The sequence below is a fragment of the Hypoxylon fragiforme genome (assembly GCF_022984875.1).
Source record: "Hypoxylon fragiforme strain CBS 206.31 chromosome Unknown GGS25scaffold_8, whole genome shotgun sequence".
In the NCBI taxonomy this organism is placed as follows: domain Eukaryota; kingdom Fungi; phylum Ascomycota; class Sordariomycetes; order Xylariales; family Hypoxylaceae; genus Hypoxylon; species Hypoxylon fragiforme.
In genome coordinates this window covers 2,472,163-2,497,595 of record NW_026054763.1, presented here as the reverse complement: position 1 = coordinate 2,497,595, position 25,433 = coordinate 2,472,163, and the positions used below count along the sequence as shown (strand labels likewise).

The following is a 25,433-nucleotide window of genomic DNA, read 5'->3' as shown; positions in this document are numbered from 1 at the left end:
TTCCCCCCACCCATCCACTACGTCCTACACAGCCTCCCATCCCCCCTCTCCTCCCACCTCTCACTCCCCACCGCCGTCCTAGCCCAAAACAACTCCCCCCCATCCCACCTCCTCTTAACCTCCACCAGCCTCGCATAATGCTCTCCGTAAAACGCCCCCCGCCAATCCGGCTCCTGGAAATCCGCCTCGTTCAAGTACGCCGCGCCGCCCGGCGTGATCGCCCTCACCCTCGGCAGCAACTCATTCGTGATCCTGTCCTGCGCGCGCCTGTTGGCGCCCCAGTCCGTGTAGTTGACCGGCACGCCGACCGACAGATTCATCAGCGCCCTGCGGAAGTACGGGTTCGCCGCGACCTCGTCGGGCGCGGACACCGAGCGCGACACGTTGACGGCGACGCCGACGGCGAAGGCCTGCGCGCCGATGGCGCGGACGGCGGCGACGAGCGAGGCGGTGCTGGCCTCGTCGGCGACGAGGGAGCGCGGGATCAGGCGCCCGCCGGCGTGGTAGTCGGAGGCGTTGAAGAAGCCGGGGATCGCGCGGTAGGCGGAGAGGAAGTCCGGGTTCTCGGTCGAGGCGTACGTGTACGCAAGGCCGAGGTCGTCCATCTTGGACAGCGTGGGCTGGAACAGCGCGTCGAGCTCCGACGGGTGCAGGCCCGCGGCCATGGCGGGCATGACCATGAACCCGAACGGCGCCGCGACCCAGACGACCCACGCGCCGGCGTCGACGAGGCTGGGGAGGGACTGGAAGAAGGTGCTGATGGCCGAGTAGATGGCGTCGGTGTTGGTGCCGTCGTTGGGCAGCGTGAGGTGCGCGCTCGAGAAGAAGGTGTCCGGGAACGCCTTGACGGTCATCGAGACGACGATGCCGAACGTGCCGCCGCCGCCGCCCCGCAGCGCCCAGAATAAGTCTGCGTTCTCCGTTGGATCCGCAGTGACTAGCTCGCCAGCGGCAGTTACCACCTCCCACGAAAGCACCTGGTCGGCGGCGAGGCCGAACTTGGACGAGAGGATGGAAATGCCGCCGCCTTGGGTGAACCCTCCAGTTATGCCTACGTTAGGGCAATTCCCGCCGACGACCATCAGCCCGTGGGAGTTCGCGAACGTGTAAGCCTCGAGCCCCTCGACGCCAGCGCCGAGCTTGATAGCGGGACCCTGGTAGGACGAGCCCGGGTGATGGTACTCGGGAATGAGGCTCATATCCTTCATGTGCAGAGTCCACACGGCCAGCGAATGCGCTCCGGTCGATTTGCCGAGATAATCGTGGCCCGTGTTGCGGATTACTAGGCGGATGTTGTGGCGCTGGGCAAAGTTAACGGCTGCCTGGAGATCGGCAGGGGTCGTGGCGTTGACGGTGTACACGGGGAGGTAACCCAGTCCGCAGGGCGCGTCCGGGTCTAGAAACGGGTTGCAGCTGTCGTTGGTGAACTGGTACGCCATTGCCGATGATGCCGAGGCCAGATGGGTCTTGGGCCAGAACCATTCGCTGCGCAGAGCATCGCACGCCTCTTGGTCGAAGGTAGAGTGTTCTCCGATGCCGTCTGTAGAGACAGAATGATGGCAGACGGCCGCGATGGGTATAGTTGCCACGAGCTTCCCATCAACTGTCTGATTTAGAAGACGCCAATCTTCTCGAGTCGACCAGGCTTCATCGCCTGGGATATTGCGACATTGCGTTGCGGCACGGTTGTCGATGCCGAGTTTAACAGCGAATGCAACAACAAGGATTGAGACCAGGGCAATGACCGAACGGGCGGTCACCCCTATGCCTGAAGAGTCGGGGGCCTTCTTGGGAGAAGACATTGTTCTTACTGCTAACCTTGTATACTTTGAAGAGAAGTTGAATAACTTGATCCTGTTTCATCTGGACATCCAGAGGCGTTACTTATATCTTCCTTTGTAATAGGGAGCCATACCCTTGCACCGCATCGTACCCACAGAGTAAGACAGCCATTCATTGATCCACTGATTTTAAGCTGTTAGTTGTGTTAATAAGTATAGTATCCGTTTCTTCTTACAAGTGCTTACTTACTTCCCTTCTATTCAGCTATTTGACCTAGTTTAATAGCTGAAGTGTTGGCTGTTTTCTCCACTCAGTTGTCCAATGGCGAGTTACGGGCAACTTGGAACGACTTCATGGGTTCTTTGGAAACTCGGTACGGAGACTTCAATGTGCGGAACAAACGGCTTATCTCGTATATTTGGCCTTTTTGAGAATAGTTCATATCTTACCGGAAAACACGTGATTCTGTATACGTTGGAGGTGCATATTCTTGTGGCTTGCAGGAACCAAACAATCCTTTCGGAGTATTCCATCTCACCCCTGAAGTCAGTTTCAACTTTTCTCTTGATTAAGGTAATTAAGAGGTAGGTATCTAACAGTTGTAAACTAATACCAAGCACAATACCAGCCTAATTAAGGTATCCGTATAATACCTTCAAGCTGTTATAATGTCTAGGTAGCTAGATATACCCATTGCCTTCCTCAATCCTCCCCCTCCCCCTCCCCCTCCTTGCCATCCCCATCCCTCATCTCCCACTTCTTATACAAATCCCCCGGCAGCAACCTCCCCCCCTTCGCCTTCGTGATACTCAACCTATCCGTCACCACATCATACTTTAGCACCGCACCTCCCCCCTGCTCCTTCACTGCCGCCACCATCTTCTTGAGGAGCAGAGCCAGTTCCCTCAGATGAGTCTGGTGGTCCCGTTCCCACGCCCTGATCTGCGGCATCACGTCCTCGACCTGCGGCTTCTCGAACACGCCGCGGCGATGGTAGGCGCGCACGAGCTTGGGCGTCTGCGAAGCCCACAGCTGCGTCGTGATTTCGGAAAACACGAGCGGCTTGTGCGCGACCCGCGTCTTGATCTCTAGTGTCGACTGCAGCGGAACCGCGTGGCCCTCCTTGCGGATGGTCAGCTTTGATCCGGCGGGTTTGATTGTTTTGGGCGGGCTTTTGCTGTTAGTGGTGTTGGCGGGCCCGGAAAGAGACAGGGACCCCAGAAGGCTGGAGAGGCTGTCGGCTTCTTGTCCTTTGCTGCGGCTGCTCGAAGCTGACCCGGCTAGGCCCTTCACGTATCCGTCTACTTCGTGGCGGACGAGGAACTTCAGGCCGCCGAAGCGGTAGGACACGATGCGGTGGTGGCCGGTGCTGTCGCCGATCTCGCACTTGGTGTACGCCTTTTCGAACTCATGGCCAAAGCCCCGGAACTCCTGGGGTCCAATGATCTCATACGTCTTTGTTTCGGTCCGGTTGAGTATCATGGTGTTCCCCACGACCTCGACGTTGATCGTGAATGGCTCTAGCCCGTTTCGGCTAGAATCGGGGTCGATGAAGGACAGCAGCTTGCGGATGTTGTTTCGATCGGACACGACGTCGACCGAGCGTAAGTCGAAGGTGGGGTCTTCGATTTCCAGTGCACGGAATAGCGGCTCCATGGGACTGGTTGGGTGTCGGGCTGCGTTTTGGGCGATGTAGATCATGCCCGAGTCCTTAGGAAGCTGACGAGAAGTTGCAGGAGGGGACCATTGTGGTGGCACGCCGGGCACAGCTATGGTAGGGTTACTTGCCTCCACCCAGCTGTAAGATGCAACAGGTTTGACATCAGTAATGGTCGCGGATGCAGAAGGATCGGGCCGGAGGCTCTGGCGAGAAATCGTTATCGTGCTTGTCATTTTGAATAGGGTATGATAGTGGACGATATGCTTCGGGGCATAGAAAAGCTAGAGTGTCAAAAGATCATAACACTCCCCAGGCTTTCGTTAAATACCCAGTTGGAGTTACTGCCCACCCCCAGATCCTCCTCGTTCCAAAGTACCTCTCGTGGTAGCACAACTAGCTCCCGCCATACAAACGACAGCTGGACGCCTACATGCATGAAAATAAACCGGTGGCTGAAAAGGCTTCCAAGCAAGTGGAAGAAGCCTTGAAAGCAAATATATTGCGCCGTTGTGTGATGTGATGGTTTATAGCCCATTGGCCAAAGCGTACCTGGCTACAGTCATCTGCCGTCGGCCTACAGCTTCTCGTTACCAGCCGGTTCCCCTATTAGTGTAACTCTACTTTCTTTCAATGACCTATCGGGAAGAGCTTTATTCCCATGGACCAGTCTATTCGTTGCCAAGGTTACATAAAATGAAGGGGGGGTGCAGGCTACTTCCTGATATCTTATGACAGGTAAGCTACCCGTCACGTCGATATCAAATAGCGACAGCAAGCAAAACAAGTTGTTTGATCTGATAATCTAGAATATGTGTGATGTCAAGCGACAATGAGGATTGAGTTTGTAAAATCTCAATTGAATCAACCGCGACTATTTATCACTACGTATATCAAAGCTAAAGAAAGAAGGAAAGGAAAGAGCATAATCTTATGGATTATCGATCCTTTATATACCTACCTAGGTAGATATCAAATAGTGGATACGCATCTTGAAGCCTTAGGCTTCACACGTATCCACTATGACAATATGGTAAACATTTACGCTCGGCGTGTACCTACATCCAGTGCTGTGGCTATGGCCAGTACTGTCTACCTACCAGGTACTCAAGGTTTGCACTGGCGACAAGCTCGGCTTCGGGCGGGTGCCTACTCGTGTATGCCATTACCAAGCTACATACCATGGAACGCTGTAAGGCAGGCAGGTATGTACAATTATTTCGAAAACCATAACCACCTACTGCCAAACCTATTTACAGCAGCACCACACACACCACCCCTTCCTCCCATCTCTCAACCCACCCATCCGCCGACAAATACCTCCCCCCCCCCTCCCCCTCAGCCCCTCATCCCCGCTCTTCAGCGCAATAAGCCCATGCATCGCGAGCCCCGCCTCGTGCATCCAGTACGCGAGGTGCGGCGGGCTGGTATGTACACCCGCCTTAACATCTCCCAACCCACCGGCGTCTGCAAAGATCTGGGGTAGGGATGGGATCCAGATTGGGGTTTGGCGCACGAGGCTGGGCGATGTGCGAGGTGGAGGCTGAGGTGGGTGCTTTCGATGCGCAGGGAGATATCGAGGAGAAGTCTTCCCTTCCCATTGGAGGTGGCGGCCGTTTGGCTCTTTCATTGCAAAACCACGGTTAGGCTTGGTCTCTATGCCATATACCTACCTACCTACCTTACCTACTCACATACTGAAAGACAAAAAGGGGTCAACACACTTTAACAGCCTAACGAGCTTCTCCACCACGCCCGGGACCTCCTCCCCATCGAGCAAGACGAAGGCAAAAGAACCGGACATGAACTATGTCAAACGTCCCCACAAGGTCGTCGGGGACAGGATCTCTCACATTCCAGTTGCGTAGTGTGATGATATTCGACGGGAGGATCTGCGGCGGCGGTGCCGCGTCTCAAGGGAGATGTCCCAGGCCGACCAGCTGGGTGGACCTGGGGGACTCGGCCGCCTACGTCGGCGAGCCAGATTCTTTGGTATCCAACGATATTGTATCAATTACCGGTTTGTGCAGTAAAACACGCACAGCTAGGTATAGGATGGAATTGTATGGACATGAATGAAGAAATAGCGTTTATCACCCTGTCCCCGTCCCCCCATCCACCATTCTCAGATCAGCGTTGTCGATGGGGATGTCGGGATGAATCACATATCCGAAGCTGCTCGACCAGAGATAGGTAGTGCATCAGGTTGATGCTATAGTTGTTACCTACGGCGAGTGAGTCACGCCTGACAGTTAGCTTGTCCTGAGCAAGTACTGTGTCACCGGCGAGGATTACGATCAGCAAAGGAGAAAAGGATGCCTAAGCAAAGAGGACGAACCGCGTGTTATCGAATATGTTCCGGGGGAAGACATAATCAGGGGCTTTCGAAGACACGATTGGTAGGTAGGTCGTCAACTTCAAGGGTTCGTGTGAATAAATTTAATGTAGGTAAAATAACTTGCTCTTTCACGATACCTGAAAGTATCGGATGTTATCGTTATCCCCTACACGCACGTAGGAGTTAGGTATTGCAAGAGATCGGTCAAAGGAGAAAGCAGGTCCTTTTGCGGTATCCATTGATTATCAGATTACCTCTAAGTAAGTAATGCATACATGGATGCCTGGCTGTTGAGCTGTTGCCTAGCACCACCACCATTCGGTTGTCGTTGTTTATTGCCATACACGCATACGTCCCTATGCATGAAGATCACCCATATGTGGAGGTGAAATCTTGCTATTTTCTTACATCTTGCTCGAGTACGAAGTATTATGTAAATACTTACTTAAGTACATGGGCAAATCAGAACTTTGAGGAATGCATATCTGATCTCGTTGGGTCTCACCATAGTTTATAACTTTGCCCAAAGTATCTGGGGGCCTGGGGTACTGCCTATATCCAGCAACGTATGTGATGCCACCAACTTGAATAGGGATTCAGGATGTTATACACCATAGCCCATATTATATAACCCATGAATCAGGCGTTCCTAACTACCGTTAGCTCGCCGTCGGATCCACCCGAGGAACAGTTGACTGGCACTCAACTAACCAGGTAGTCAAGACTCTTAGCTTCACCATCTCGGCAACCCATTGGCCTAATATCACGGCATACTTAACCTAGTATATACTAGGCTAGTGTTCCTGGTCTGATACCTATTTCATGCAACCGCTCGCCGAGTACCGAGGTTGTTGATGGTTTTTCGTTTCATCTTTGGAATCTTGGTCCGGCCGTGTAGTGTTTATGTCTATGTCCGCCGGGGCGGCTAAAAAGTCTTGATGATAAATCAATGCCATGCAACATGGGTGAAAATTTCCACCATGGATGATGATAAATCCAACTAGCTAAGTCGCCCCGTCCCGTCGCGACAGTTCGTAGAAACGACGCCAGTAGGTGGATCGACATGAAGAAAATGCGTTATAAAAAAGAAATCCTGCCCCTCCATCATTAGGCAAATGTGATTTTCTCGTACACCAAAACTCATCTTCATTACATAAAAGTGAGACCCCCGCCAAAAAATCGCATATAGACATAGACATAGGCATAGACGCCTAAATCCTCACAACTCTCACAATGGCACCCATACGTTTCGAAAGTGAAGGGGTGGTAGACCCCGCGCCTCTGGCCCAGCCCCTGCCATTCGAGTTCAGCGGCTGCACAGCGAAGAACCGGTTCCTAAAGGGCGCGATGTCGGAGCGCCTGGCCACCTGGGACGGGAAGGATCTACCGAAGCGCGGCATACCGACCCCGGAGCTGCTGAACGTATACCGACGGTGGGGCGAGGGCGGGTACGGCGTAATCCTAACCAGCAACACGATGCTGGCGTACGACCAGCTGGAGGGTGCCGGCAACCTGATCATCCCGCGGGATGCGACCTTCGAGGGAGAGAGGTTTGAGAAGTTCCAGGAGCTGGCCTCTCTGGCAAAGGCGCAGGGCAGCCTTATCGCCTGTCAATTATCCCACCCCGGCCGGCAGGTCCCTGCCCACATCCAGCCGAACCCCATCTCGGCGAGCGATGTGCAACTACTGAAAAGCGACACGAGCATGGCATTCGCGAAGCCGCGGCCCATGACCCAGGACGACATCAACTCTGTAGTTGATGGTTTTGCGCACGCGGCGGAGTTTTGCTATAGAGCCGGATTCGATGGAATCCAGCTACACGGCGCACAGTAAGTTGACATCAGAAACAATCGTGATGCTAAACATATACTCACCACCACCCCAGCGGCTACCTCCTCGCGCAATTCCTCGCACCCCGCACAAACCAGCGCACCGACTCCTACGGCGGCTCTCTCACGAACCGCGCCCGCATAATCTTCGAGATCGCCTCCGCCATCCGCTCGCGCATCAACGACCCACGCTTCATCGTGGGGATCAAAGTCAACAGCGTCGAGTTCCAAGACAGCGGGTTCACGCCCACGGACTGCGCATCCCTGTGCTCGCAGCTCGAGGCGCACGGCTTCGACTTCGTCGAGCTGTCGGGGGGCACGTACGAGAAGCTGGCCTTCTGCCACACGCAGGAGTCGACCAAGCGGCGGGAGGCGTTCTTCCTCGACTTCGCCGAGATGATCGCGCCGCACCTGAGCAAGACGCGGGCTTATCTTACTGGTGGATTTAGGACGACGGGCGCGATGGTGAATGCGCTGAAGACGGTGCCGGGGATCGGGATCGGGCGGCCGGCGTGTCACGAGTTCGACTTCGCAAAGAAGATTTTGGAGGGGACGATACAGGGGGCGATTAAGGAGCTTGATGAAAGTCAAGCTTCGCTGTCCACCATGTTGGGAGGAACCCAGTAAGTGATTGATGCAAACACATTTTCTCCCCCCTTTCACCCATTCCTTTCTCGTTTTACCTAGCGTAAATAGACCATTTCTTACTCCCGGACCTAATTGCTAACACATCAACCCCCAGAATAAAACTAGTCGGCCACAACAAAGAGCCCCTCGACATGAGTTCGGACGAGAACAAGGCGATCTTCATGAAGTCGGTGCAGAAGTGGCTGGAGATACAAAAGAACAACGCGGACGGCTCCGCGTACGGGTTTCCCGACATTGTGGGTGTGGAATTACAGCCGTACGGAACTCCTTATGTGTCTTGAACATAACGCAACAGACGACTAATGAAATTGTTGGAGCAGATATGGTGGAAACATAGAGCAGAAGTCAAAGATCTAGGTATAAATATAGATACCTGATGCGAGGGATAAGCTTGTAAGTAAGCTGTCGTCATACTTATCTAATACATACACCGCGCGACACAGATTTACATACATACAGTAGTAAGCATACATAGAATTCAAGATTTAGCGAGATTATTTATCTTCCATTTTTTCCAAGGTATTTATGTATTCTGTGATATCAAAGCCTATTAATATATGCCCCTATGTACCTCGCGAAGAGACCAAGTGACATAGAACTCAGTTCGTGTCCAATGGTCAAATATTACCTATGAAAGTACATATATGTTCATTCTTCTTTGACTGCAGTCTTAGACGCATATCACCAGGTACCTGACGAAGAAGAAAAATCATTATTTACAGATAAGAAGTTGGTGGCTAGGTACGCAGGTAGATACCCATCACGTAGACCACACCTCTTTCCTCAACTTTGCAGGGAATATCCGGGACACTCGCGATCTCCAGCTATCCCTCGCACTTGAGCTATACTCTTCCAGTTCCGCCGGGTTCTCCTTTGTACCTAACGGGCCAGCCGGACCTAGTTCTGGAATGGGACCGTCGGTGCCTAGCTCGGCATCTGCATATTTGCGTGGTCTATGTAGTGTAGGGCGATGTGAAGATATCGAGTTGCTCCACTTATCCAACATTTTACGGCCCCAAGCAGTAACGCGGAGAGGGAAAAAGGTGCTGACTTCTCCGGCGCGGTACCGGCGATATCGACGTATGGATGCGATAACAAATGACCCGAGTATCAGCAGTATCAGAATCCCAGATAACGCCATAGCCGCCGTGGTAGTGCTTGAAACAGCTTTGGATTCACCGACATTCGTAGCATTGGTGTCATTGGCACCCGACGTCTCCTCGGGCCTAATTGAAGTTGGTGATTCCAGTGGGTTAGACGATGACGATGTCTGTGGGCTTGTTGATAACCTCGTAACGTCCGTAAATGGTTTGCGTGTCTGAACTAGAGTTGAAGTAGTCGAGACCGAAGAGCTGATTGAAGGCGATGGAAAGATAGGTATAAACGGATCAATGCCGAGAGTATCAGTATTGGCTGTGCTAGTCACGCTTGCAGTGCTTAAGGTGCTTAAAGTGCTTGAAGAACCTAACGCGTTGCTAACTACGGACTGGGCCTGAGTTAGACCTCCATTGGGCACTTTTGCACCAGTTAGGGGATCCGTAGCAAGAAGGGCGAGATCCTCTTGCTTCCAACGAATTTGTATCGCTGGCCCAACCGTAACAGATGCCCCAGGAGTTGTCGCCGTGCGAGTGAACCCCCAAACACCACCGCGAAAATCGGTAGTGTCTGATGTACAAGTAAAGCCACTGGGCGGAATTAGCTAAGTGTTGGAAAGAAGAAGAATAGAAGAATAGAATGAAAAAGGGAATGCAACTCCATCTTACCTTGGGACACAGTATGCCGCCGTCTCTCCAGCCGCTATGGTAGGAAACCCTTCGCTAGTCCTCTCGTCGTTCACGGTGCAGGCCGGAGAGAAGTTCTCGGGGCAGATAGCCGGGGAATAATAGGCAAAGCCTTTTTGCGAAATATTATCCGCCCACGAGGGAGGATCACACGAGACAGGTCCCGCAGTAGGAAATGCTGGGAACTGTGATGGCACTTTGGTGGTAGTTAGCAGCCAGGTAGTCGGGCAGGGCGGTACGAAGACAGTCGTGAGATCGGAAAGCCGGTCGCCAAGTCCAGCACGTTGCTTTGTACTTATTCCGTTCGACGCCATTGGCAAAGATTGATGTTCTCAATGCGGAAGAAGGAACACCATCTAGGTGCTAATGAAGCGAATGAGGCCGAGGACTGACTACCGGCGTCCGTCGTCTGCGCTACATGAAGCTGTCAAATTGATGATTGACAACCTTGGAAGTGAATTTGCAAGATGAACAAATATCTGCATGTTGGGTGTTGTACCGTAGATCACTCATATCTTGTCTACTATACCAGGTAGGTACTGGGCAGGTATGGTATGTATGTATGATGTTCCGGGTTGTTGGTTGCCTTTCACATCGTTGCGGCTGACGCCCCCCTCATCGCTAGATCTGTCACACGCGTGCTAGCCGGTACTTGACATCGTGATATCCATAATTGATGGTTCAGCAAGGTCGGGGTCTGTCAGTAATGTTTTTCTATTGGCTCGGTGCGAGAAAAAAGTTGGTCGCCGAGAGTGTTGTCGCCCATATCAGGGTTACTTTAAAACATGATCAAAACGTCTTGCTGTCGCTTGGTGTCCCTTGCTGTCCCCGCTTCACACATCTGGAACTTCCCCTGCATCTTCACTGAATCTTTAGTGGCAGGGATTGGCCCCCCTTTCGAGAAGCTATTCTCCTGGCCCCCAGCTTTCGCTTCACACGTGCCGTGATCTTCAACTTGAATAGGCATGTCGGGAGGATAAGAGATAGATAAGAGATAGAAGAAGCTGCCTTGCAGTATGCCTTGCTACCATAAAGCTCAATGCAGGGTTTTGGATCTGCCAGCTTCTCAAGTTCAACGTTACCCGCAGCTCCGATGCTAGGGTAGCAATTGGAATTTCTCAAACAAGAAGAAGATGTGAATCATGACTCAATCTATTACCGCATCACCTTCAAATACTGCGGATATGTCCGATGTCAGTTGAGCTGAGTTATGACATCAATGCTGCTAATTGTGTTGTTGTGTTGTTAATTGTAAAACATGAAAGGAATAATCGAGAATGTGAGTTCAATGTTTCCAAGTTCCTTCTACGAGGTATTACTAAGTACTAATTGGTACTTCTAGTTGGTACTTCTAGCAAAAGTGGGACACTTCACAGCGTGATCACGTGTGACAAATGTCACGGTCCACTTCTAACGAACAACTTACACACACCTAGAGAAACATCCTCCTAACATACCTACATAACCTAGGTAGGTATGTAGGTATGGATGGATGTCTACCTGCTTCTACAAAGTACTAGCATTCAACTCACCACTACAAATCACGTAAAGGTAGGCAGGTATTATACCTATCCACCAACTTAATCCGTAAAAGTCACAGTAAAAACGTACTGCAGAGGGCACATCATTGTATTCTTCAAGGTCCTATTCCTTCAACACTAATCCACAAGACCAACCATCAATCAAATTCCCTGAGCAACAGATGAGATCTGGCCATGTACGAAGTATAGACCTTCCGATTTTACCACCTCAAGGAAACGAGAAACAAAGCAAAGAAGCAGGTGAGCAATCACTCGCTGGTCGCCAACCTTACGTAGGTAGGTAGCTTGGCTCCCAGCAGATTCTCCTCCTCGGCCTCTTCATTATTATTTCTCAAACCTCCTCTTCTACTCTCCCCGACCCTCGTGCTGTCCCTCGTGCTGTCCCTCGTTCTGTCCCTCTTGCTGCTCCTCTTGCTGCTCCTCGCGCTGTCCACGCAGCTCTCTCTGCGGTCCTCGTCCAAGCCGAAAGACTCTTCGCATCACCCGTGGGTGGTGGCGGCGGCGGCGTCGGACGCGCGGACGCTGCTCGCGGGATCGAACACGAGCATCCAGCTCTCGGACACGGTTCTCTAGTTCGGTGACATGCTCATTGTTGTTGTTGTTGAGCGCCTGGGGATTGCGGGCTGCTATATGCAGTGCCGCAGATCTTACTAGGAGGGCTAGAGCGAGTGGAACGGCTTGAGCGACTGGGATGGCTGGCCCGGCTTGGGCGGCTGGGATGGCTGGCCCGGCTTGGGCGGCTGGGATGGCTGGCCCGGCTTGGGCGACTGGGGCGACTGGGGCGACTGGTACTGCCGCCGCCGCCGCTGGCTGATGGTCTTGGTCATGGGCATCATCATCATCCTCATCATCATTATCATCATTCTCATGGGTATGATTATGATCATGGGTATGAAAATGATGATGATGGTGGTGGTGCATATGGTTATGCTCATGCTGCAGAAGCAACTGAGGCAACTGAGGCAACTGGCCCTGCTGGGCCTGCTGGTTATTCTGATGAAGGTCGGCGGGGGCCTGCTGATCCCGATCTCCAATCCGGGCATCATACTGAACCCGGAACCCGTTCCTCGAAGCTGCCATACCGGGCAACTGTATCTGTAGTCGATGCTGCTGAGCAGCAGGAGCAGCTGGAGCAGCAGCTGGAGCAGCAGCTGGAGCAGGAGCAGCAGCAGCAGCAGCAGCAGCTTGGCGCACAGCGTTAGCATTGTGTCGATGCTGGCCTGCTACCTGCTGGTACCCTCCCTGTGCGGGCTCCTATTATCGATTAGCATCGTGTTTCGATTTTTTTACACGTGATTATAAAGAAAGAAAGAAACGAGAACGTAAGAATGAAAGAGAAAAGAATTGAAAGATGAACGTAACTAATTGAATTCAGAAACTTACATTCATTGGGTACGCGGGAGGCGGACCGTAGTTCACGTTTGGCATGGCGGGATTGCCGATGGCAGCGTTGATTGGAACATTGCCGCCTCCATGCTGTCGGTAAGGTTGCTGAGCCATCGTGCTTTGATGCTGTCGACTCTTCTTGGTTACAACGTGCAAGGGCGTTGCTCTAGACAATGTTGAGCACTGGCTAACGTTGCCTCAGTGCTGGCAGATCTTTTATTGCGGTTGTTGTAAGGAAAGAAACGAAAGGATGTGACAGGAGCAGGAGACAGTTTAAATATTGTCCGCCATGGTGGGTGAAGGTGGAAGGGTGCCTTAGGGTATCGTCTGATGTTCTTCAGAAGAAAATTTTCAACCCCATACCTTGACTGGGAACTAAGTGCCAAGTGCCTGAATACTAGAACTATAGGCACATACTATGTACGTATGTAACTCGCTCGGTGGGAACCTAAGATTTCAGGCATGATAGGAGCCAGTTACCGAGCGGATTCCTCGTGGACGCCATCAAAGATGGGGAGACAGTGGCAGGAACTATGGTGAATATGCGGATAGGTGCCTGAGCATATACTGTGTATACTCGCTCGCATCTACTCGCTCGCATCCATATCTAGAAATGCCTACATCATACCTTAGGAATGCTTGTATATTTATATAACTACATATATGTAGCACGACACACTGTTGATAGTCGTCAACTTGACTTTCGTGTAAGTAGCGCCTAATACAGGGCTTAAATCTCAGACTTGGGGTCAGGCTCTTCACTACTCGAAACTGGTGACAACACATAGTTTACTCCCAATAGACAAGCTTTCCTACAACTAATATTAGGGCATGACTTACTTGCTTACGCATATGTTTATAGTGGATGAATGCTACCAACTCTTACCTTCCCTCTTACCACTGTCCGCATGAATTGCCCCTATTTGTGATCTGTCGTTTATAATCATTTAAGGCCAAAGTGCTGGCAAGCCCATGTTCGCCCTTTACAATTTTGAAATCATAAAATATACTCGGGAAGACAGTTTTTATATTATGAGTACCTCTCTTCGACCTCAAATGGTCTCATCACATAATTATGCTAACATCATGAGAATAGTGTAGTTCTATACCCCAATGCCACCTAGAGAGGACTAAAAAACATCATTTGTATGGGATTTATCTAGCCGTGACCCAAAATGCAATAACCTGCTTCCGCCCCAACCATGATCTAGAGCCGATGAGGCCCTGACGACTTTGAGATTCGGCCGTTCCAGCACGTAATTTTATTATTTCTTTTCAGCGTTAGGTAGCTTGGCTATACGTAGCCCGTCCCGTGAAAGCTTGGATGTAAAATTTTATCAACATGGCCGCACTATTGCAGCTCAAGTCGATTGAGTTTACGAGACGTCCTCAGAATTCTTCTCTGCGGCTCCGTTTGCCCCTCCGCGCCAGAGACCATAAAAGCCCTCACAATTTTTCCACATTTTTATGGTTCCGTCTTCAGAACCGGTGGCATATAATTTGCCGTCAGGCGAGAAAGCCACAGACCACACTGGTCCATGGTGCCCTTTGTGAATGTCTGCTCGAAATGATTAGCATCATATGAAGGCATTTGACAAAGAATTCAACTAACCTATCTCTGTATCGTCGTCCCATCGATACACTCTAGCCCATGTAGCCGGGATGTCCTCACCGACAATAATCTTTCTACCCTTAGGATCAACGGCGACACTAGCTACTTTGTAGCTCATTTTTGTGCGCTTCAACTCGTCCATGGCACGAAGACCACCCCAGAAGTATATGGACTTCCCAGCAGCCACCGCCAAAACTGGGAGCCCTCCGCCGACATCTCCCTTGGAAGTATGTTCCTGAGCGAGGGCACAAAATTCGCAGGATCCAATCTCTCCGTCCAGAACTTCCTGCTTCACAACACTTTTTGTGGGCACGTCGAACCAACGTAGAGTGTTGTCCGAGGCGGTGATCAAGATTCTTGGATCCTTAGTCCAAACTACGAACTTGATAGAAGCAGTGTGAACGCCGGCTCCAATCTCAAAGCCCGACGAGGCAGGTATCGTGCTTGGAACAATGACAGACTCGGCATTATTTCCATTTGTAGTAGACTCGGCGTTTGATTTAGGCTTCATTTCGGCAAGATCGAATATGCGGAGTTTCTTTTCCATTCCACCGGTGGCAATAAGGTCGGAGTTGTCTGGCGCATACACTACAGCGCGAACTATATGATCGTGCTGGAGAGTGAATAGAAGCTCTCCGGAATGCGTGTCCCAGATTTTACTGTCTTCCAATATTAGTCGTTGCCCAAAACTTATGGTCAAAATCATGTTAAAACTCGAAAAGACAGGACTCACGCGGTGAAGTCTGCGGACGCAGTAGCAGCGGTAGATGCATCTGGGCTGAGTCTGGCCTGCCAGACAGCGCCTTTGTGGCCTATGAAGGTGCCGATCCAATCTCCAGTCTGGCCATCACGAAGCATAGGATTTCCATCTATAATGCCATTGAAGTTTAGCACGTGTCGCAAACAGACAAATTCAGTTTATATGAGAGTGTATACGCACCCTTGCAGGCTGATATCAAATAATAAGACCCATCTTTCTCCAGGGGGGAGAAGCTAATGTGTGGAACGGGACGGGAATGGCCGTGGCAGGTTAGGGGGACATATTGTCGCGGAACTTCGGCGGTAGCCATGTCAAGAGCTGCAAAGAGGAGTATGTATGTAGTTGTAAGGTATTTGGTGAAATTCGAGTCGTGAGTTGGACACGGAAGCTTTTAGAGGATGATAGGTCAAGTAGACCTTATCACAAATGTACTACCGCACCAGCTCGTGGGCGTTTTGTGTGAGGAATGGAATGGGTTGTCGAAGACGCGAAGCAGGAAATATTATTGCTATCGGTGGAAAAGTGTCGGAGACTAAGGTTGGCAAAACGTAGCGGACAAAAATACGAGCGCAGAAGTGAGGAACAAGCAGTCCAGTCTATTTAGTTGAAGAGGTAGAGGTCAAAGAAGGAGTGAGACAGATAGTCGCGTCAAGTCGTAAAAGCGTCGTGAGTTTTGGAATCGCAAAAGGGAGGCGTTTGAAGAATCGTCTTCATTAATAATCAGCGCAAGACAAAAGGGTTCGTTAGGCGCCAAGTGGTGATACGTCGTTAATACGTTGGAGGTTGCAACAATGTCCAAAGTGAAAATGAGATAGGTAGGCAAGGTAGGTAGGTAGGTATATTACATGTAGAGTCCAAGGAACAAGCGCGACGACGTGACAGGTCCCAATTGAAGAATGAGAGACAATGGATAAGAGACGAGATGAGACGAGATGAGAGACGAGAGAGGAAGAGTAAAAGAAGAAAAAAGGGGGTTACAAGGTTGAGAAGTCAAGGAGGAAGAGGAATGGGGAATGGGAAAAAAGGTTGTGCGTAAATGTAAGTTCTTTCAAAGTTCTAAAGTTTCTAGGATCCTTCATACATGTGAGAGAACATTGAATCAATTAATTAATTATTCAATTCAAAGCCTTATCGATGCGACGAGTCACTGGACATAGTACGGACACTGTACGTATCCACTGTTAGCCTATTACCCAGCAGCCTAGCAGCTGTCAGGGTTGCTTCAGGACAGGTAAGGTTAGGTAAGCTCAGCTCGGCTCAGCCCCGCACCTTTCCCTTCATTAATAAAAGAGAAGAAACATTTGAACTCCCCCACCTTCAATTGCCATTGGAGCTGCGACGGGAAGGTACAAGTACCGATTGAACCTAAACTTGGAAGTTTGGAAGTACATACCTGCCTACTACATACAGTATGTACTATATGTACATGTACGTAGGACAAATATTAAATACATGTAAGTTCAACGTTGAATTTGTTAGGTGGTTACGACTATGTAGATACCCCAGGTACACATTGATTATCAATACACATACTGTATATACATGTAATATTCACTATGCTTCTGTTTCTTTCCATACATAACACTCAGTGAGATCAGAAAAAAAAACAAGCAGCCTGAGGTAAAAGAGTCAAGGTACACGTTAGTACTTACTATCTTTGTAGCACGTACTACTACCTACCCAGTACTATGTACGTAGACAATAGTTAACTACCTGGTACCTACAAGACACCTGCAGTTTTGGCAAATCCGCTTCGACGTTATTGATCCTTTTTTTAACCATCATTGAACATCCCACCATCCCACCAAAAAGAAAATCATACCTGCTATTTATTTAGTAGCTACCTCAGCTTGCACATATTCACCTAGTAGTTACAATATGGCCGACTTCAAGCTGTCTGCACAGCTTGACGGTCATACTGCCGATGTATGCCCTATTGCCTAATGCCTTTTCGCTTTCTCACACTAATCTGACCGGTTTCCTTTAGGTTCGACATGTCTGCTATCCTTCTCCAGATATAATCTTCTCCGCCGCCCGAGACTGCACCGTTCGCACATGGAAACGAATCTCGTCCTCTCCTCCAGCTTTTGAATCTTCTGTCGCTACCCAGGGATCCGAGTTCTACAATAGTCTAACCTATCTCCCACCCTCTTCCGAATACCCAGATGGCCTAGTCGTCTCAGCTGGCTCGGACACTATTATCGATGTCAGGAACGCTAGCGCAACGCCATCAGACAATGCCGAACGCCTATTAATCGGTCATGCCCGAAACGTTTGCGCCTTGGCCGTTGTCCCCGGCGGCCAGTATATCGTATCCGCCAGTTGGGATAAGACTGCGAGAGTATGGAGTTTACGCAAATGGGAGACGGAAGCTATTCTCACTGGCAACGATGAGGCAGTATGGGATGTTCTCCCACTAGACGCTACAACCATCGTGACCGCTTCTGCCGACAAAAACATCCGCATCTACGATCTCCGAACAGTCACCGCCGCCCAGGTCGCACCTCGATCTACCATATATACCTCTGACGTCATACGCGCTCTATGTCAAGTTCCGAAGGGTCACCCGAGCGGCGCTGACTTTGCCAGCGCCAGCAACGACGGGGTCATCCGTCTCTGGAAGCTAAGTGGCCAACAGGTTGGTGAGCTCCACGGCCACGAGAGCTTCATTTATTCTCTTGCAACACTGCCGTCGGGGGAGCTTGTAAGTTCCGGAGAAGATCGAACGGTGCGCGTATGGAGAGACTTTGAATGCGTTCAGACAATCACTCACCCTGCCATATCTGTTTGGTCCGTATCTGCGTGTCCTGAAAATGGGGATATTGTAACGGGAGCGAGCGACGGTATTGTTCGTATTTTCTCTCGCAGTCCGGAGCGTCTAGCTAGCCCGGATACCCTTGCACACTTCAACGAATCTGTGAAGTCGTCTGCAATACCACAGCAACAAGTCGGCGGAGTCAACAAAGAGAAGCTTCCAGGGCCCGACTTTCTGAAGAATAAGTCTGGCACCAAGGAGGGCCAGGTACAAATGATAAGAGAGGAGAACGGCTCTGTCACGGCCCACCAATGGTCGATGGGTCAACAGCAGTGGATCAACGTTGGCACCGTTGTCGATGCGGTTGGTAGCAGCGGGCGCAAGGTAGAGTACAACGGAGAATCATATGACTATGTCTTCGACGTTGCCATCGAAGAGGGACAACCTTCGCTTAAGTTACCCTTTAACCTATCAGAAAATCCTTACGCAAGAGCCCAGAAATTTATCGACGACAATGAGCTTTCACAGAACTTCCTAGATCAGGTTGCACAATTTATCGTAACCAATACCCAAGGCGCTACTATTGGGCAGACTTCTGGGGATTCTGGGGCCCCTGACCCCTATGGCACTGAATCGCGATATCGACCAGGGGATGGTAATGACTCTTCTAAGGCTAAAACTATACCGCAACGCGAGTATCTTGAGATTACAGCTGCCAAATACGAACGTAAGTTGTCATCCGAATGTTTTCGTCGTAACCTCGGCGCTTCATGTCTAACTCCCTGATGAACTAGCTGTCTTCAAAAAGATACTCAGTGTCAATTCTGCCCTTGTAGCAGCGGGACGCAAAGACCATTCCCTAAACCCACCCGCTCAAGAAGTATTAGCCGTTGTGCGACAGCGATTAGAAGCAGGCCAGCCGATTATTGACGAAAGCGCTATCAAACTGATTTCCATGATGTGTACACAGTGGGATTACTCAGACCGGCTAGCACCTCTTGACGTACTGCGGTGCGTTGCGCCATCGCCCATTGCCGCCAAGTTTAAGTCGCCAGACTGGGGTAGTCCAGTGCAGATAGCTGTCTCTGCCGCGCTCGACGATATCCCAGCCGGTGCCCAGCCTAACGAGAATTGTGCTATGATGGCTGCCCGTACGATCGCGAACCTTTTCAAATCAAGCGAGGGTCGAAAGCTACTTGCCCAACATTTGGAAGGACAACGGGCAGTGGCATTTTTCGAGCGAGTGTTAGGAATTGGTGGTCAAACTGCAATTGGCCCCTTTAACCGCAACTTATTAATTGCCGTGACAACAGCCATGGTGAACCTCGCGGTTTTGGCATCGAGAGAGCCCGGGAGCATATCATCTAGCGTACAGGTTCGGCTACTGACGGCGCTTGCCCGGATTTTACAGAAACAGACGGAGGCAGAGGTTGTGTTCAGGGCTCTTGTCGCAGCGGGGACTCTCATCACCGTGATTGGAAAAACAGCCCCCGAGGCACGAAGCCTGTCTTCGCCCATATCCCTGAGCAAAGATCGCGCCACGGATGCGCGAGTGAAGGATATCGCTGATGAATGTTTGGCATTGCTGGGTTGATCACCCGTTGATAGTCCGTTGCGTTAGTTTAAGGCTGCGCATGGGCTTAGCCATACAGTACATCATTCCTCCCTCGAAAGGCATTCGTGCCGCAACCATAGAATATAGTAGCCCAATATTAGGCCGACAGTTCCTTGGCGGGTAGTTTTATTCAACGAGGGAGAAACGCATAACAAAAGAAAGATACTACCTACTCCACGATATGATATGGCAGGCGGATTGACTTGTTCTGTGTATATGATATGAATACTAGAGAAATGCATGCTGTAAATACATAGATAGGCTAGGTAGTTGATCTTCCTATATCCCAATGCTCTATCGTAGAATATCTACTGTATCTGTCCCGTGTATCATGTTGGCTAGAATTGCATCATATCACATCGAATTGTGTGAAGTATTTGCCTACCTACCTACCTACCCTCTTCACCAATATATGTAACTACCCTTACCTACCTAGGTAACCATGATATTTTCTTTCTCCCTTCCATACATCATACCCCAGCCGGGTCGGATCCCGTCATATATCCGTTTCTTCAGTAGGTACCTAACTTACCTACCTACCTACCTACCCAGCTCTAGATACCCCCCAAACCACAGACCGAAACCGACCGAAGCGAAGTAGGTAATCGGGGATAGCTAGACATAGGTACCACATAGGTAGATAGATAGATAGATGATGACACTTCGGCACGGCAAGGCAAGGCATGGCAAAGCAAGACTTGCCATCGGGCGTCTGCTCTTACGCGATGCGTTACCAGAGACTTACCTACATAGGTAACCTAGGCAGGTAAGAGGTAAGAGAAAAAAAAGGAAAAGGGGGAGCGGGGGGTGGGGGGTGGTCCACTGGCGCTTGCTCGGGTGGCTCGGCAGAGGTATGTATGGTAGGTACATATGTAGGTATGTATACTTGGTTGGCCACGTACCTACCTAGATAGGGGGTCGTGGAAGTAGGGAGGTAGGTAGGTGGGTAGGTATGTATGTTGAAGTTCTGAGGACTGGAGAAATACCTAAATGGGTTTGTCGGCTTGCGTTGTGATGGTACAATACATACTAGGTATTGGGAGATTAGCCTAGGTCACACTCACTGTATGTTGTATGACTACTAGGTATTATATCGGTGTCTTTCACATAAACCCGATTCAGTCTGTATCACGCCTGGATACCTACGCACTAGAAAAAAACACAGCAAATGCATAGATGGTATCAAATCAATTCATAGGCACCCCGTGTAGGTATCTAGACAGCTGTATCCTGCTAAAGCGGTCCTGGTCTCGACTCGATTTCCATCACTTATTCATTTCCTTCCTCTCTTCCATTCATCCTCTTTCCTCTCATCATCTCATTCTCTTTCCACTCTTTTCACGAAAAAAAAAACGTAGAGTAAGTAGCTTAGCTAACAAAGAAAAAAAACCCAATCATCCATACCACCGCCCGTCCGCCCGTCCCTATACGCCAGCCCGCGATGCCAAAATTTGGTATATGGATAGATAGATAGATAGATAGGTTCAGCAGGTATATATAAAGATACAGTAAAAAGGGGGCGTGGGGTGTCTATTAAAATAAAAATAATAAAATAAAAGGGGGGGTTTCTTTCGCTTCGTTCCTAGTCTTCGAGTCTTCGTCCATCCCTATCATCGTCGTCGTCGTGAGTAGGTGAGTAGGAGAGACGGGAAAATCCATCAAATCGAGTGAGCTCATATCGAGAACCACAACGAGCAGGCGATGACGGGCAGATAGCCGAGCCAGCTCCAGGCAGACCATAAGGTGGCGGCGCTGGTGGGTATGTTGGCGGCGTCGCCGATTTCCTTGGTGGTGACGGTGTAGATCTCGGCGAATCCGATGTCGGTGCTGTTGAAGCAGTTGGACTCGTTGACTTTGGCGATTCTCTCGTCGCCGGGCTCAGCGAAGGTTATGTCGGCGCACTGGATAGGAGTAATTGGTCAGTTTCTTTGCTTCTTGGTTTGTAAGAAGGCTGAACTCACCGAGAATAAGGCTGCGCCATGTTGTGCGATCTCAACGACTTGTATCGTCGCGTTATCGCCGGCGTTGAAGCTCATGTTTGACGGCAGGGGCACCTGTGGCAGGCACATCGTCCCTGGGTACGGTCCCTTCGAGGGGCCGAGGATCTGGAACGGCGCAATCATGGGGAAGGACATGTTTTCAGGGCCTCCGTCCGGCCCTGTGGTACCGAAGCCAAGATTAATGTAGAGGAACGCCGTTTGGTGTCCCTGGAACCAACCTGGCTGGAATGCGACAGCGCCACCAGTGGTCGGCCAGTACGACCTGTTTGTTGTTAATTGTATGCCGCCGCCTACGATGTCGGTGTCAGTCAGTCCAGTCTATAATGGATTGGATTGCGATGATGATGTGGATTGAAGAAGTTGTGAACGAGTAATAATTAAGCAAGCAAAATTTACTCACATGGATAAGTCCATTGCATGCCGTACGGCCATGTGCTGTTTGTGATGAGATTGTCTCCTCGCCATCCTGGATATGTGATGATTGTATGGGCTGCTGCTAGTGTCGAAGTGATGACGGCTAGTAATATTGAGGATAACATCGTGATGTTGTCGGGTTTGCTCGATATAAGCCACTTTGTAGAGGATTGTATGCAGAATTCTCTTGTCGCACAGCGACTAATACTTCAGATTACAGGTCCAGAGCCTTTTAGCAGCCCCGGCTGCATGCAAGTATACGCAAGACAAGATAAAACTTGTGATAGTAATCGTCCAAATTGTTCTGTCGATATATGCCGCTCACTTCTATGCCACTGCTAGTATTTACCGTTCGTGGGCACAAACTCGCTCAGCCTTAACTTTGGTGTCGATGTGTGTACGATACGATACTATCAACAGCTGTTCGATGCTGTCTTACTATAATATCGTGTATGGTATATCGTTTACCCGTATAATTGTATTTTTTGATGATCGAAGAGGTTGAGGAGAGAATAAAAAGATTGAAAAATAGGTATAGAGCAGAAGGATTCAATTATCAGTGACAGAGGAGAGTAATAAACGGCCAGACCTACCTGTCAACCTTCTCCCTCGACGCACCCGCATGGCACGACCAATACATCTGGCTCCCCGCCTTAAGAGGTCAAGGGTAATTAAGAGATGGGCGCCATTTTAGGACGAGGCGGGCCAGTAAGAATGGCGGGAAGATGTGCACGACGTGCAGCCGACGAACATGTCCCTGGTTAACCGATCGGACAGAACCAATGGGAGACGGTTGAGGGCACGCAGCGAGTCGCTCATCCCAATGCAAGGTCCGAATATGATTTGTCGGAGAGCAACCAATGGCATCGATCGACAGCAGGGGATGAAGGGTTGCGGGAGTACAAGGGCATGGGGGCTAGGTGACCCTCCGAAGAGCGCGGTTGGTGACAAGAAACTGCGCCGGCACTGGGCAAGACAGGGGTCAAGCAGGGTCATTGACAGAGAATAGCCAGTAATAATGGCTGGTATAAGCGCCCGAGAAAAAGCCCCCATTTCAATATCTCCTAAGGCAAGAGGCCAGTTAATTATTACTGTTGATACATAGGACTTGTATCTGACATCCGGATACCTACTATCTGCTTGCATGTACTACCAACATTGAAGCTGGTAAGCACTGCCAGCATGAATGTAGTAGAGGGCATTTTGGGATAGTGGCGCATGTAGTGGTGTGACTGGAAACCCTCAAGGCTCTCAACACGCTGTTAGTTACTGTACCTTGGAAATCCTATATTCCAATAACAACAGCCTAGACCGACCTTTACATGTTTTATCATTCCCCAGCCTTATTACAAGGTGAAAATAATAAATGATGACAGCGCACCCAGTTGAAGGGGAGTGTCGGCACTTTCGGGCATTTTCCAATGGGTTATTTCATTCAATTCCAAATCCAACCACATTACCCTTGAAACCGCATGGCGTGACGGGATCGGGATTATGTGGTCGGAAAAGACATCATGTATTATCGCTATCCCATGCAGATGGGATTGCGCCGGGCGGCTAGAGTAGCATCAAGGCGCACCGACAAAAAGACACGAAGAGAATTGAAATGGAGAAGAGAGAACATTGAACTTGAGGGATGCATTTACAGAGGATGACTACCCACCTACTACAGTAAACCTTGGCCATAACGATTCGGTAGACAACGATATTTTTGTATAACGATATAATTTTGGGAACATTGCAATTTTGTATGGGAAATAACGATATTTTAACCTTAGCGATATATCGTTAATTTTTTGACCGCCACCACCAAGATCGTTATGGACCATGTGTAAAAAACCGTTTATTTTGATAAAATTTTGGTGGAATAAGTGGAATTTTGCGTTTGGTAGCCAATTGGACTGCCCTTTTTTCAGGTAAATCTAATCACCGCCACGATATCTAATCGCCGAAAAATTGGCTTACTGCATAATATCTATTGTACAATATTTTTCATAAAATAGTAAGTACCTTTTCCAATAAAATGGCAGTAAAGGTACAACGGCATTACACGGACCATGACAGTGGGTCCATTTCTACATAACGATATCTCTCTATAACGAATTAAGGGTGGTGTTTTTTCCATATCGTTATGGCCAAGGTTTACTGTACTAGTAGTAACTAAGCACTTAAGGTAAATATGTAACTAACGATCAACTCTACGTCACGTGTAAATCACTATTATTATGTAAGTGATACAGTGTCAAAGCATCCTCCTTCTTTCTAAAACTGTACAATCCCTTAAGTGCCTACATACTAACTACTACATAGTAGTACATCTCTCTCTTCACATCACCGCACCGTGCATAAAGCCATCCAATAGTATTATTCCCGCCGACAAGCCCCCAGGCTTTGCCTTTACCTATTCTCTTTTATAAGTCAGTTATGGCCTCAACAACCGAGAAGAGAGAAGAATGGATAACAGTCCCCCGTAAAGGACGCCGCAATCCAAAGACCGCCATATCTTATTCCTCCCATGACAACTTCTCAAGACCAAATCCCCCATCATCATCATCCCTATCAGCCTCCGATATTGAGAAAGAGCACCAGCGCATAGCAGCTCAGTGGGAGGCGTCTTCCAGCTGTCGCCAGCTGCAGGAAATCGTTGCGTCTCGTGCATCATCCCGGTGTAGTATCTCCAATGCCATCTGCTTGGGCCTAGGGTCCTTTGATCCTGAAAACGACTCCTGGGACAGTAAACGAAAATCACACGTACAACTCGCCGCATTCCTCTGCATGGTCGAGCAACTGCAACGCAGTAGTCCCCACAAAATCCCCTGTCTCTTCCAGGAGCCCGTCTTCAACTCATCAGACAAGAGCTTTATCCAGAGCTTGGGTCACGAAGTTGTCGAGTCACCGGAAGCTTTCGACCGGGTGACTCCGTCGACTCTTGTCTTTGGAGTCCACCTGTATAAAAGTATATATGTGCAGGCCATCGCCAAACACCTACCCGCCGTGTTCGTAGGCACTCCTCTTGATGTCTGGGAAGAGTAAGTACAGAAGTTCCGTCGCGATGAGACTCTCTGGCTAGAAGCGCGCATCCTAGCTGACGTGGGGAATAGATTCCACCACGACTTTTCCAAGGATTGGGCCGCTATGACAGAGCTCGATAAGCAGAGTGATAAAGTTACGTTTCCAGAGGACACGGGCTACAGCACATTCTCCAGCACAGTGATTTATTGGGGGCGACAAGACGAGCCATGAGCGATTCTAAAGTATTACAATATATGGGACCGTGTTGGTAGGCGATAGTCGACATCGTATCTACAACCCCCC

General features: G+C 49.9%; 10 protein-coding genes across 10 annotated transcripts; 4 read left to right on the top strand and 6 right to left on the bottom strand.

Moving 5' to 3' along the window:
- Window positions 1–17: 17 nt before the first annotated feature.
- GGS25DRAFT_534270 (FAD-binding domain-containing protein) lies at window positions 18–2,020 on the bottom strand (the record flags this gene model as incomplete). Its single annotated transcript, XM_049265748.1, has 1 exon — window positions 18–2,020. The coding sequence occupies exon 1, from the start codon at window positions 1,800–1,802 to the stop codon at window positions 18–20; it is 1,785 nt and encodes a 594-aa protein (XP_049114139.1). The 5' UTR covers window positions 1,803–2,020.
- Window positions 2,021–2,276: 256 nt separating this feature from the next.
- Window positions 2,277–3,973, bottom strand: GGS25DRAFT_427182 (uncharacterized protein). Its single transcript, XM_049258620.1, has one exon. It carries the CDS (start codon window positions 3,673–3,675, stop codon window positions 2,485–2,487), a length of 1,191 nt encoding a protein of 396 aa, XP_049114138.1. The 5' UTR covers window positions 3,676–3,973; the 3' UTR covers window positions 2,277–2,484.
- Window positions 3,939–5,087, top strand: GGS25DRAFT_427087 (uncharacterized protein). Its single transcript, XM_049258619.1, has 2 exons — window positions 3,939–4,177; window positions 4,249–5,087. Exon 2 carries the CDS (start codon window positions 4,272–4,274, stop codon window positions 4,923–4,925), a length of 654 nt encoding a protein of 217 aa, XP_049114137.1. The 5' UTR covers window positions 3,939–4,177; window positions 4,249–4,271; the 3' UTR covers window positions 4,926–5,087.
- Window positions 5,088–6,487: 1,400 nt separating this feature from the next.
- On the top strand, window positions 6,488–8,622 carry GGS25DRAFT_427011 (NADH:flavin oxidoreductase/NADH oxidase). Its single transcript, XM_049258618.1, has 3 exons — window positions 6,488–7,606; window positions 7,663–8,229; window positions 8,349–8,622. The coding sequence occupies exons 1-3, from the start codon at window positions 7,011–7,013 to the stop codon at window positions 8,533–8,535; spliced, it is 1,350 nt and encodes a 449-aa protein (XP_049114136.1). The 5' UTR covers window positions 6,488–7,010; the 3' UTR covers window positions 8,536–8,622.
- A 307-nt stretch (window positions 8,623–8,929) lies between these two features.
- GGS25DRAFT_426955 (uncharacterized protein) lies at window positions 8,930–10,530 on the bottom strand. The gene is made up of 2 exons (XM_049258617.1): window positions 10,018–10,530; window positions 8,930–9,939 (listed from the first exon to the last, which is right to left on the bottom strand). The coding sequence occupies exons 1-2, from the start codon at window positions 10,347–10,349 to the stop codon at window positions 9,015–9,017; spliced, it is 1,257 nt and encodes a 418-aa protein (XP_049114135.1). The 5' UTR covers window positions 10,350–10,530; the 3' UTR covers window positions 8,930–9,014.
- Window positions 10,531–11,921: 1,391 nt separating this feature from the next.
- On the bottom strand, window positions 11,922–13,076 carry GGS25DRAFT_524863 (uncharacterized protein; the record flags this gene model as incomplete). The annotated part of the gene is made up of 2 exons (XM_049264683.1): window positions 11,922–12,830; window positions 12,960–13,076. 2 exons carry the CDS (start codon window positions 13,074–13,076, stop codon window positions 11,922–11,924), a joined length of 1,026 nt encoding a protein of 341 aa, XP_049114134.1.
- A 1,124-nt stretch (window positions 13,077–14,200) lies between these two features.
- GGS25DRAFT_426912 (WD40 repeat-like protein) lies at window positions 14,201–16,053 on the bottom strand. The gene is made up of 4 exons (XM_049258616.1): window positions 15,515–16,053; window positions 15,308–15,443; window positions 14,575–15,233; window positions 14,201–14,520 (listed from the first exon to the last, which is right to left on the bottom strand). Exons 1-4 carry the CDS (start codon window positions 15,642–15,644, stop codon window positions 14,339–14,341), a joined length of 1,107 nt encoding a protein of 368 aa, XP_049114133.1. The 5' UTR covers window positions 15,645–16,053; the 3' UTR covers window positions 14,201–14,338.
- Window positions 16,054–16,898: 845 nt separating this feature from the next.
- On the top strand, window positions 16,899–20,030 carry GGS25DRAFT_504779 (PFU-domain-containing protein). Its single transcript, XM_049262164.1, has 3 exons — window positions 16,899–17,260; window positions 17,322–18,816; window positions 18,884–20,030. The coding sequence occupies exons 1-3, from the start codon at window positions 17,213–17,215 to the stop codon at window positions 19,681–19,683; spliced, it is 2,343 nt and encodes a 780-aa protein (XP_049114132.1). The 5' UTR covers window positions 16,899–17,212; the 3' UTR covers window positions 19,684–20,030.
- A 1,245-nt stretch (window positions 20,031–21,275) lies between these two features.
- On the bottom strand, window positions 21,276–22,525 carry GGS25DRAFT_426864 (uncharacterized protein). Its single transcript, XM_049258615.1, has 3 exons — window positions 22,105–22,525; window positions 21,666–21,994; window positions 21,276–21,605 (listed from the first exon to the last, which is right to left on the bottom strand). Exons 1-3 carry the CDS (start codon window positions 22,241–22,243, stop codon window positions 21,378–21,380), a joined length of 696 nt encoding a protein of 231 aa, XP_049114131.1. The 5' UTR covers window positions 22,244–22,525; the 3' UTR covers window positions 21,276–21,377.
- Window positions 22,526–24,542: 2,017 nt separating this feature from the next.
- On the top strand, window positions 24,543–25,361 carry GGS25DRAFT_524858 (uncharacterized protein; the record flags this gene model as incomplete). Its single annotated transcript, XM_049264682.1, has 2 exons — window positions 24,543–25,147; window positions 25,220–25,361. 2 exons carry the CDS (start codon window positions 24,543–24,545, stop codon window positions 25,359–25,361), a joined length of 747 nt encoding a protein of 248 aa, XP_049114130.1.
- Window positions 25,362–25,433: the final 72 nt, after the last annotated feature.